The sequence below is a fragment of the Geotrypetes seraphini genome, chromosome 7, assembly GCF_902459505.1.
Source record: "Geotrypetes seraphini chromosome 7, aGeoSer1.1, whole genome shotgun sequence".
NCBI lineage: Eukaryota > Metazoa > Chordata > Amphibia > Gymnophiona > Dermophiidae > Geotrypetes > Geotrypetes seraphini.
Genome location: NC_047090.1, coordinates 107450654 through 107462919, shown reverse-complemented (window position 1 = coordinate 107462919; position 12266 = coordinate 107450654). Strand labels below are relative to the sequence as shown.

Below are 12266 nucleotides of genomic sequence, written 5' to 3'. Positions count from 1 at the left end.
AAAAAACCCCCAAAGGGATAAGTAAAAAATGAAGAAAAATACGCGAGCGGGAAGGCAAGGAAGGAGATTTCAACAGCCGTTGAAAGCACATGCGTCTTCTTCGCTCCGCGGAAATGAAGAAACTGGGGACCACGCTCTCCTCCGTCGAGCGGGAAGGCACCCGCGCATGCGCGGTGCGGTCAACTAGAACTTTCTAGTTAAAAGTGTCCGTACCGGGGTTCCGTCGGTGACGTCATCCATACGTTAAGAATATGCTGCCTGCTTGTCCTGGGATAATGATTTTTCAGACTACATTAGGTTGTGGGTACGTTTCATAGATGACATATTTATGTTATGGACAGGCCCAGAGAAACATTTGGAAGAATTTTATGTTTGGCTTAATAATAGGCATGTGGCCATTGAATTCAGCATGGAAAATTACAATACGTCAATAGCTTTTCTAGATTTGGTAATTACAAAAACAGCCAGTTCTTTTGAAACTAAGATTTATCATAAGCCAACTGATAGGAATACGCTCCTTCATTATACAAGTTGTCACCCTGGAAAACTTAAGGATAGTTTACCTATTTTGCAATTCCTCTGAAAGCCCGAAGTTATAATGCCGTTGTACAGATCCATGGTGAGATCTCATCTGGAATACTGTGTACAATTCTGGAGGGCCACATTTTCAAAAAGATGTACTGAGAGTTGAGTTGGTTCAGCGAATGGCCACCAGGATGGTCTCAGGACTCAAGGATCTCCCGTATGAGGAACGGCTGAGCAAATTGCAGCTATACTCACTCGAGGAACACAGAGAGAGGGGAGACATGATTGAGACGTTCAAATATGTCACGGGCCGTATCGAGGTAGAAGAAGATATCTTTTTTCTTAAAGGACCCACGGCAACAAGAAGGCATCTGTTGAAAATCAGGGGTGGGAAATTTCATAGCGACACCAGGAAGTATTTCTTCACCGAAAGGGTGGTTGATCATTGGAATGATCTTCCAATGTAGGTAATTGAGGCCAGCAGCGTGCCAGATTTTTTTTAAAAATGGGATCAGCATGTGGGATCTCTTCATGGAAGAAATTAGGGGGTGGGTCATTAGAGTGGGCAGACTTGATGGACCGTGGCCCTTTTCTGCCGTCATTTTCTATGTTTCTATGTTATAGGAGGAATTGTTCTTTTCTGGAAACCTACAAAATCCAAGCAAAAGAGTTACATCAGAAATTACAGCAACGGGGATATCCTGTTAGAATATTGAGAACTGCCTATACTAGAGCTAGATATATATAAACAGAGATTTACTGTTGGAGAGGAGATCGAAGTCAAAAGAAGATTGGTGTCCTACATGCATTCTCACTTTTGCAGGAGGAGTGGGTGAAGTGGCTAGAATAGTGAAAAAACACTGGTCAATTGTCCAGTTGCATCCTCCGTTTGCTGAAAAAAATTTAAGAATTGCATATAGTCATCAGCGAAATCTGAAAGAGATATTGTGCCCTTCGAACACATCTATTAGATTTGACACAACAGCAACTCAAGGGGGACATGTAAAATGTGGCAAATGCAAGACTTGCGAGACAACCAAAGAGGTCACTGGTAGTTTTCTTCATCCACTGACAGGAGTGAGTAGCCGTTTAAAATACAAGACTTCATGCGACACGTCATATGTAGTTTATGCGATAATCTGCCCATGTTCAAAGTTATACATAGGGCAAACCACTAGACCATTCCGCACCAGAATTGGGGAACATAGGAGTAGTTTAGCATGTAAAAGATTGGAGGAGCCCTTAGTTCAACATTATACTTTAATGGGCCATGCAGCTACTGAATTCCAATGTTTGATCTTGGACCATGATGATAAGAGGGGGAGACAGGAGACTTATCCTTATGCGGAAGGAACAAGAGTGGATTTTTCGCATGAAATCAGAAGAACCTAAAGGATTGAATGCTAAAATTGAGTAGAACCTATTTTTTTTGAAAAAGAAGTTCTGTGTGGATCTGGATATCCTTAAAATAAACGAAATAAACAATAAATAGACAAAACAAATAAATAATAGTAATGTCGACATATACTTTTGAAGGGCAGCAATTATGAATGAAGTTCAGCTGTTACTAATTGACAACACACGCAAGGCGCCATTACATCATGGTGCAGATAAATACGAGCGGTTCAAAGCAGTCGCCTTCTTTGCCGCATTGAGCGTAATTAAATTTGCCGAGTAAGTTGGGATATAGAAGGAGGTGTCCTTTCGCTATTCTTACTCTGACATTGCTGTCTGTATGTTTTGTTTTTTGCACAGGAATCCACCGCCCTGACGCAGCTACATAGCGAACGGCGGGAGCAGACCAACAAGGACAGCAAGAAAGTCATGAACAATCATCCCTGCCAGAGCTAAGTTCTTTTTTGGATTATAGATGTATAGATTGAACAGAACGCCAGGCAGGAGGGGGAGAAGGGCCGATGAGGTAGTTTCCCTATCTAGTGCGGCTGTATAGTTAACAAACTGACAGCGCATGGGGATCTGAGGCCACTCCCCTTACAAAAAATAAAATATTAAATAAGAACACTTAACTACTGGTCTCTACTTTGGAGTATAGAAATTAACACAGAGGTGTATTATTGATAAGATTAAGTGACTTGCCCAGGGTCACAAGCAGCAGCACTGGGATTTGATCTCACAACCTCTGGGTGCAGAGGCAGCAGCTCTACCAGTGAGCCACACCTTCTCAGCAGGTGCTAGACATAGTTCCTCCCCCTTTTACTTGTGCTGCTCCGCACAAATAGCATGCATATAATTTGCATGCTATTTGTGCTGAGCATCAGCTGTTGGGGAAAAAAAATCGCTCCTGCCATAATTTTTACTGTGAAAACAAAACAAAAATCACTCAATACTTGTAATAGTTAGGTTATCAGAGATAAAACACTTAGACCTCAGTGGAGTAGGCTAGTTTTTTGAATGATACTTCAACTTTTTGAGACACCACTGCCCTTTTGTGAACGTGTTGAATATTCAAATTGGTTCCCTGATGCACGATCGAAACGGGCTCCGTCGGAACCTATGATTAAGTTAAGTGTTCCGTTTGAAATACAGCAAAACCTTGAATTGCAACAAGTGTTTTACAAGACAAGCAAAACATTTTATTACATTTTAACTCGATATACAAGTAAAGTCTTGCAATACAAGTACATACAGTATACACACGTCACATCATCACAACTGAGCTGATGGTTCTTCTCTCTCTGACGCTGCAAGAGTGTAGTAATTGTTCTAAACGAGTGAGGTCTTACAATACAAGTACGTATAGTATTTTTTATTAAAGCTTTTGGGTTGTGGAACGAATCATCTGATTTTCCATGATTTCCTATGGGGAAATTTGCTTTGATATTCGAGTGCTTTGGATTACAAGCATGCTTCTAGAACGAATTATGCTCGCAAACCAAGGTTTTACTGTAACTTCTTTTCTTAGCAGTTTCAAATACTCTGAATTCTTCTTAATAATTTGTTATATGCAAATGAATGCAATTACGGTTTCTTTTGTTTCTACATCACTATTTCTTATTCAATTTTCATGTACATGAACTGCTTTCTGTATATTATTTATAATATTCAATAAAATTATTGAACTCAAAAAAAAAAAAGAAACTACAAGCCATTAATTGTTAAGCTGGACTACAGCTATAAGTCGTGTTATTCACTGAACTTCACAATATGCAATGATTGGGTGGTGAGGCAATTTTTCTTACATATATTGGACTTTGTCTGCACTGATAATTTTTACTGTGGCATTGGAGCATTGTGCATCTGAGCTTTAGCTGGCTACAGGAGCCATTTGGAAACATTTCTGTCCAACATGATGTTACAAGTACTAACTAGTGTCCAAACATTCACTTCCATATTCACATTTTCATTACTTTCAGTATATTAAAATCAGCAATTAATCATTAGTGAGTTTTGGCACAGGAATGAGCTACAGTAAATGAATCTTGCCTTGATAAATAAAATTGCATAGCTCAAAATTGACAAAAAAATGGACTGAATGAATTTGGGTAAAGTGCTCTTCAATTATACTTTAAAATTTGTAGAAAGATGTCATATTTAACTTTATATCACGCAGAGGTATTGTCAACTAGTGTTTCAATAGGGATTCGGTGCAACATACAATTTGACAAGAGGTGTTAAACTTCTCCACACATCTGCACTTGGCTGATAACTGTTTATTGACTTTTCTTCCAGCAGCTTGTCAAAACATCTTTTACGCCTACCTATGCTAGATATCTTGATCACATCCTCTGGCAAAATTCTCTGAGCTAGATGCACTAAAAATGGTCGCTAAGACCGTGCCGGTTGCTGTGGACCTATTTCAAAACGGCGAATGATGTTCACCAACGGCTTCCCATGCAAATGAATTTTTGCAGATGTCTGCTGTAATCCCACCCAAACGATTGTTTAGAAACCAATTTTCACACATGCGCAGAGCTGGCAAGGGATGCCCCAAACCAGTCTCCTTCCACTCAACTGTTCCGACTCATTAAAAAAAAAAGTCAAGTCAAGCTGCCCCCCGCAAACAAAAATAGAGGCAGGAGGGATACCCCCCCAAGCCAGGTCCCCCCTCCCCTTACTTAGAAAAAGATCGGCAGGAGGGATGCCCAACCCCTCCTGCCTCAGCCCTCTGGTGCCCCCCCCATCTCCTGTACCACCCCGTACCTCTTACGTGAAGAAGACAAGAGAAAGGATGCCCAGTCCCTCCTGCCTGCACACCCACCACTCCAAAATGGCAGGCCATCCCCTTCCCAGTGCATCCTGGGATGCACTGGGAGGGGCCTAAGGCCCTGATTGGCTCAGGCACCTAAGGCACTTCCCTTGCCATGTGAGAATGGGAACAGAGCAAGATGAGAATGCACCCTGGGGTTTCAGGGGAGGGGCAATGAAAACTGAGATTATGCCATGGGGTGGGGGCAGGATAAGCTTCAACCATACAACTGGTGTGGGGGTAAAATCAAGCTTTGAGGGTATGCTGTGGGGAAGGCAGGGGATATAGAATAAGAAACAGGAGTGAGTGCCTGAGGGAAGAGAGAATGAATGTGGGAGAAGACTAGAGGCAGAATTAAGGGACTTGCTGGGAGTTAAAGGGAGATGGAACTAGGGAGGTTGGAACTGAAAAAAGAAATGAGGGCATTTCAGACCTTTTGATAGGGAACTTTTATGCAAAACACTACAAATTAACAGTGCAGAATGTTGTAGAATTTTTACATATGGTGCACAAGAATTTTCAAACATTTTGTGCAGAATTCACCTAGAAGTAATAGTTGTTACTGTATTATGCTATTGCATCCTTATTTAGTTACTTTTGCTGTAAGATACCTTAAAAGCTCTTTTCTAGACAGGCAAATCATAAATTCAAAATAAATGTATAACAACAAAAGAAACCTCCTTACTCAGAACGGTGTACAGGTGGACCATTCTAAGCCTCCTGGAATACCAGAACTTGCAACTCTTTCAGAAAGTCTGGCAATGTCCCAGGAACATACAGGGAGGCAAGAATCACAAGCTGATTCTTTAGGAAAAACTCATCCAGCAGAACAAAACTATACCAATCCCATCTTACAGAACTGATAGACAACATGATATACAATGATAAACAAAAAACAACCTTCTGTATCATCTGTACTTACCATCTGCATATTCCTCAGATAACGTGAGAGATAAAAGGCTGTGCACATCACTGCTTTCAGAGTCTGCAACTTCTTTGCTCACCGGCCTGTCATCTCCACCAGCTACCCAAGAAGAGGTGCTAGCTTGATGTACTAGAACAGTCTCCGAGCGCTGGGAGCCTCCAGCTACACATAATGCAGAATGCCCTGGGCCTTCATCTTCCGTACTGGAGCTCTGAGACCTGATCTCCTGTTCTCTCTCTTCTGTTCTGCTTTGCTCTGGTCCTTCTGAAAGAACAATCTGTACTCGTGAATCTGAGGGTGGAATACAGTTCCCTGCGCTGCCATACACAGCTTCTTCATAAGAAGGTAAGGCCACTCTGATGCCATCTACCAAGATGGAAACTTGATCTCCAGATACACCTTGTTCACGCCTAGTTTTGAATAAAAAAAAATTTAAGAAAACAGCACATCAGGCTACAGGAGTTAGACAAGAAACAAATGTACACTTATTTGCAGCAACTGTATTAAGTTTTAACACTCCCTATTCACCCACACTACTCAGAGCTCCCTCAGGCAAACTATGTTCTGGTCTTTCTACAAAACTACCAAAACACAAATAAAAATAAAGAGAAGCCTACCCTATTGTGAGAACAAGGATGAAAACTAAAGTTCTAGTACTTTCAGCAATATGAACTTATTTCCCTTACTATGATTAGTTACCCAATATTGAAATATTCAAGATGAGGACAGAGCAAATGCCCTTTCTTTCTTCCTCTTGGTTGCTTTTCAGCAGCCAGTTTCCCTCTGACTCACCTGTTGTGGTGAAAGGATTTTAGCTTTGGTTGTAGCAAAACAAACAGGACCACCAAGAGGAGGACCAAGGCTACTGAGCTGGCTGTTGAGGCAACTATAGACAATGTGGGCACACCAATGGTAGTATGAGGGTCTTTATCTGCAAAGAAAAATACATTATTCCCATAAAATTTAATTGTAATGTAGTATTAAACCAAAACAAAGGCTTCTTTACAACTTTTGTTCCCATCCTCCCCCTGGTGAGTACCTGATGCTCGAAGAGGTGAATGTTTGGAAACGCTTCTGAATTCTAAAACAGAAAAAGCAGTCTGAGGGCTAGATTTTCTAAAGTCTTAGTGCATTTAACGATGGTACTAAACCATTGTTAAATGCACGTATTTTACCGCCCGATTATCAAAACAGCTCACCGTGGTCTTTTCCGTGCTAGCAGCCTCCTATTGTACTATGCAAATGTAGTACACTAAAGTCATTAATATTAAAACTGTACTATAACGAAGTCATTAATATTAAAATGACCTCTCTGGGCGATTCTCCAAAAGGAGAGTCCCTCCATTTACAAGGAATTGGAGCCAATATTTACCGTCAGGGTCTGAGCTCCCATAGCCTTACTTTCCTGTCGGTGCCTGAGCGCTGATTGGCTCAGGCATCGACAGGAAAATATGGCAGCTCACACCTGCCACCATGCATGGCCCCGATTCCTCCTAGATGGAGCCCAAAAACGCCTAATGGTCTAGTGCAGTGTTCTTCAAACTTTTTACACCTATGGACTGGCAGAAATAAAATAATTATTTTGTGGACCAGCAAACTACTAAGACTGAAATAAAAACCCCCGTCTCTGCCCAATCCCCGCAGCTCAGTCCCCGTCTCCATCCCATGGTACATCTCTCCCACTCCCTCTACTGCCTTATCCAACCTTTTTCCCTCTCTCATCCCCCGGATAATGTGCAGAATTTTTCACTATTGCCCACCAGCCCCATGCCAACATTTCTCCTTCTATCACCCCTCTCCAGCACCATGCCACACCTCTCCCTCCATCACTATGTCCAACATTCCTCCCCCTTGCATCCCCTTCAATCTGTTCCTATTTCCTCTCCACTACCATATCCAACATTTCTCCCTCTCATCCTTCTCTTCACCTCTCTGACCAACAGTTTTCCTCTTTCTTCCTTTACCCATGAGCACCATCTTTCCCTCTCACTTACACACTCATCCCCAACAATTCTCCCTTTCTATCCACCCCTTGTGTCTCAAGTTCATGCCTCCTCCCTTCCTTCTGTGTCCCGAGTTCGTGTCCCCCCTTCCCTGCCTTCCAACCTTTGTCCCAAATTCATGCCCCTCCCATGTCCCAACGTGTTCCTCCCCCCTCTTTTCTCCCTTTGTCCCATGTTATCCCTTCTCTCCCATACTTGTTCAGAGCCGTCTAGCTGGGCATGCCCCCCCCCCTCTGCCGAAGCCAGATCAGCACTGGCAGCTCCCCTCACGCTTGAAACTGCCTGTGAATCCAGCAGGCACCCTTCTTCCCTATTGCCTGCAAGTCCAGCAGTCCCCCACCCTTGCACCAGGCCCCCCTCTGCTAAAGCCGACTGGAGGGCTTCCATCTGAAGTCAGAGCTGACATCAGAGGGAAGCCTTTCTGGTCAGCTGGGGATCCCAGGCAGTTACCTCGACCGTTGGACACCGTCTTCCTTCCAGCTTGGCTTCTCCTTATCTTCAGCGCCAGGCGCATTTGTTTGCCGGGACAGCGAACAGCGGCTCTTGAATGCTGCTGACCCGGTTCTGTGCAAGAGACACTGTGCACTGTCTTAGCAAACTAGTGCAACTGGCGCTGAAGATAAGGAGCAGCCAAGCTGGAAGGAAGATAATGTCCAACAGTCGAGGTAACTGCCTGGAGGAGACCGCTTGCAGGGGACACTAATTCTTCAAGGACCGGCAGGAAATTTTTGCTGATTGACATCAGTCCGCGGACCAGCGGTTGAAGAACACTGGTCTAGTGTCAGTGTCCCCACCCCCGCCAATGCCCCCCAATTCCATGTAGAAGAATGGCAGGAGAAATGCCCACTCCTTCCTGCTGCAGGGTTGAGGAATCCCCCTGACAGCAAGCTCCTCCCTGACAGCCCCCCACCACACCAAGCCTGGTAGTCTAGTGGGCCATCCCCCCATACTTTTTTTTAGAAGACCGGCACGGAGGATGCTTACTCCCTCCCTCTGGCAGGCCCACCTCTTTAAAATGGCAGGCCTTCCCAGTGCATTGTGGGATGCACCAGGGAGCGGCCTTAGGCACTTGGGCCAGCGTCTTAGGCCCTTCCCTCCCAGTGAGTGCAGGGTGCACTGGGAAGGCTTAAGGACAAGATTGGCTCAGGCACCTAAGGCCCCTCCCAAGGACACCAGGGGGGAGTGGCCTCAGGTGCCTGAATCATTCAGGGCCTTAGGCCCCTTCCGGTGCATCTCAAGATGTACCAGGAAGGGGAAGGCCCTCCGTAAGAGGCAGGCCTGCTGACAGGAGTTAGCATCTCTCCTGCCAGTCTCTTAAAAAAGGTATGGAAGAGTTGTGGGGGAAAGGGAGGGGACAGACAGTTCACTAAACCACCAGGCATGGTATGGTGCAGGGCTGTTGGGGGAGAGTAGGGGAGCTTGTTGTTAGGGGGATCCCCCAACCCTGCAGCAGTAAAAATAAAGTACTTCAATGTCGGGGAGGGGGTAAATAGGCGCAGCTCTTGTATGTGTGTTGTGCATACACAACAGCTTTGCCCATTTAAAAAAAAAGCAGCCCCTGCTCGCCCTGCTTTCCAATTCAGGCAGGGAGAGCAGGGGCTACTTTATTTTTTTTTTTTATAAACCACTCTACAACTAAACTAAGATAGCTACATATACATACATATCACATGAAAAGCAAACTGCACTAGAAACCCCCCCCCCAAAAAAAAAAAAAAAAAACAACAACATTTTGTACAACTGTATTTAATGTGTAAACTTCAACCAGTTGTCTAGCATCTACCACTTGTTTTACTACTTTCATTTCTTCTCATATTTCCTTAACTTACCCAGAGCCTAGAGATGAATGGAAAGCTCAATGAAGTTGTCTAACTGGTGGGACAAATGAACTGTGACTTATTCCTTTTCCTGCTTCTCTCAAGTCAAGTTTCTCATACTTTAGGACTGATATAATGCATGGTGAAGCATCTATGCAGTGTACAATATGACCTTGATAGATAGTGGAGAGTAACAGAGAGGAAAATTAAGGGAAACTAGAACTACATTAATTTGGTAGGACAAGAAAAGGAGGAAGGAGAAGATATGTTGCGCAGTCCTGCTGGGCAGCTCCCTTGACATGGCCCAAGTGGAAGGAACAAGGAGAATAATCAAAAGCATCCTTGAATAGAAATGTTTATAGCAATGATTTGAAATGGTCAAAGGATTTTAGTCTTAGGTTACGCTCAAGTTTCTGCTGCTAATGACACTGGAGGCAGGAAGGGGCGAAACATCGGTCCAGCACCACAGCCATGGCACTGAACTTCCGTTAAGGGAATTACGAAGGATGAGACGCATGGTGGGGAAGAAGATTAAGAAGAGGATGAACACTGTATAAATGCTAGAGCAAGTTTGGTCCCTTTTTAAGGATATGGTCACTGAGGCACAAAATCGCTATATACCACGTATCAACAAGGGATCAAAAAAGAACAAAGAATCGGCATGGCTCATTGTAGAGGTAAAGGAAGCGATCAGAGAGAAATAAAAAACTTTGTTTAAGGAATGGAAAAGGTCAAAAACTGACGAAAACTGGAATAAGCACAAACAACATCAACACAGGTGCCATAAGGCAATAAAAGGGGCCAAAAGAGACTGCGAGGAAAAAATAGCCAAGGAGGCGAAAAACTTCAAAGCCGTTCTTTCGATATATTAAAGGAAAACGACCTGCGAAGGAAGTGGTGGGATTGTTGGACCAAGGAATAAAGGGAGCGCTAAAGGAGGACAAAATAATTGCCAACAGACTGAACACATTTTTTGCGTCTGTATTTACTGAAGAGAATATACACAACATACCGGAACCCATCAGGCTATATGCTGGAAGTGAAAATGGGAAACTGACAGGGTTAACGATCAGTCTAGAAGAGATATGCAGGCAGATTGATAGGCTTAAGAGCAATAAATCCCTGGGACCAGATGGTATCCATCCGAGGGTCGTCAAGGAACTGAAAGGGACTATAGCTGAACTGCTTCAGCTAATAGCCAATCTGTCGATCAAATCGAGAAAGATTCCGGAGGACTGGAAGGTGGCGAATGTAACGCCGATCTTCAAAAAAGATTCAAGGGGAGACCCGGGAAGCTACAGACCGGTGAGTCTGACATCGGTACCGGGAAAAATGGTAGAGGAGCTGATAAAGGACCGCATCATTGATCACCTTGACGGACATGGTCTGATTGATCACCTTGATCAATCATTGATCACCTTGACGGACACCAGCCAGCATGGTTTCAGCAAAGGCAGATCTTGTTTGACAAACTCGTTGCACTTCTTCGAGGGAGTAAACAAGCAGATAGACAAGAGCGACCCGGTCGACATTGTATATCTGGATTTCCAGAAGGCGTTTGGATGATAATTAAAGTTTGCCCCTGGATGATAATTAAAGTCTACACTTTCAGACAGTTTACCTGCTACTTCTAGCTTCCAGAATTTTTTTTTTTTTAAACCAAACCAAACAAGCCATCTGTACAAACCTGAAAAGAATCCAGACAGTTGGCAAACCTAACATGGTCCCCTAAACATTTGTGTTCTAAGTATGTGTCTAGTTTGCTTATGTTTTAATCTGGCCCCAACTGCATCAGAGTGTGAAGACTGGTGTAATCAAAACCTTTTGGTTTCTTATTCTTTCTTTCTGAATATTTCTATAAATATTCTTTCACACTGCAAACTTAAAGTATAAGTGTTGATTGGTGGAAAAACTTCCTACTTTAATGCATTTTGAATTGTAATATTTAGGCAACAGAATGTGAAAAATGTATAAAGATGTGAAGATGGGGTTAGGAGAGACACTAACTGCATGGGTCAATGATTGGCTGAGTGGCAGACTTCAGAGGGTGGTGGTTAATGGTACCCTCTCTAAAACATCGGAGGTGACCAGTGGAGTGCCGCAGGGCTCGGTCCTGGGTCCACTCCTTTTCAACATATTCATAGGGGATCTGACTCAAGGGCTTCAAGGTAAAATAACACTATTCGCCGATGACGCCAAACTATGTAATATAGTAAGTGAATGCAGTTTACAGAATTATATGGCGCAGGACCTGCTTACATTGGAAAGTTGGTCCTCAACCTGGCAGCTAGGCTTCAATGCTAAGAAATGTAAGGTCATGCACCTCGGAAGCGGAAATCCATGCAGGACGTACTTCTTGAACGGAGAAACTTTAACTAGGACTTCAGCAGAACGAGATTTAGGAGTAATCATCAGTGCAGACATGAAAACTGCCAATCAAGTGGAGAAGGCTTCATCTAAGGCAAGGCAGATATTGGGTTGTATCAATAGAAGTTTCGTCAGCCGAAAGCCTGAAGTCATAATGCCGTTGTACAGGGCCATGGTGAGACCTCATCTGGAGTACTGTGTGCAATTCTGGAGGCCACATTACAGTAAAGATGTGTGCAGAATTGAATCGGTTCAACGGACGGCCACCAGGATGATCTCGGGGCTCAAGGGTCTCTCGTACGAAGAGAGACTGAACAAATTGCAGCTCTACACTCTTGAGGAACGTAGGAAGAGGGGAGACATGATCGAAACATTTAAGTACCTCACGGGACGTGTCGAAGTGGAAGATGATATTTTCTTTC

The 12266-nt window shown here is 43.6% G+C and overlaps 1 protein-coding gene across 6 annotated transcripts in view; it reads right to left on the bottom strand.

The window, feature by feature from the left end:
- Positions 1-12266, bottom strand: part of SUSD6 (sushi domain containing 6) — a 154235-nt gene that overhangs the window by 21390 nt on the left and 120579 nt on the right. For all 6 annotated transcript variants that reach the window (XR_004540142.1, XR_004540143.1, XR_004540145.1 and 3 more), the window contains exons 4-5: positions 6450-6588; positions 5655-6067 (exon numbers count right to left, since the gene is read on the bottom strand). Coding sequence is in view for 1 of the 6 variants with exons in the window: in XM_033952361.1 (XP_033808252.1) it covers positions 5655-6067; positions 6450-6588 (552 nt within the window). In the remaining 5 variants the exon portion in view is untranslated. The remainder of the gene's footprint in view (positions 1-5654; positions 6068-6449; positions 6589-12266) is intronic.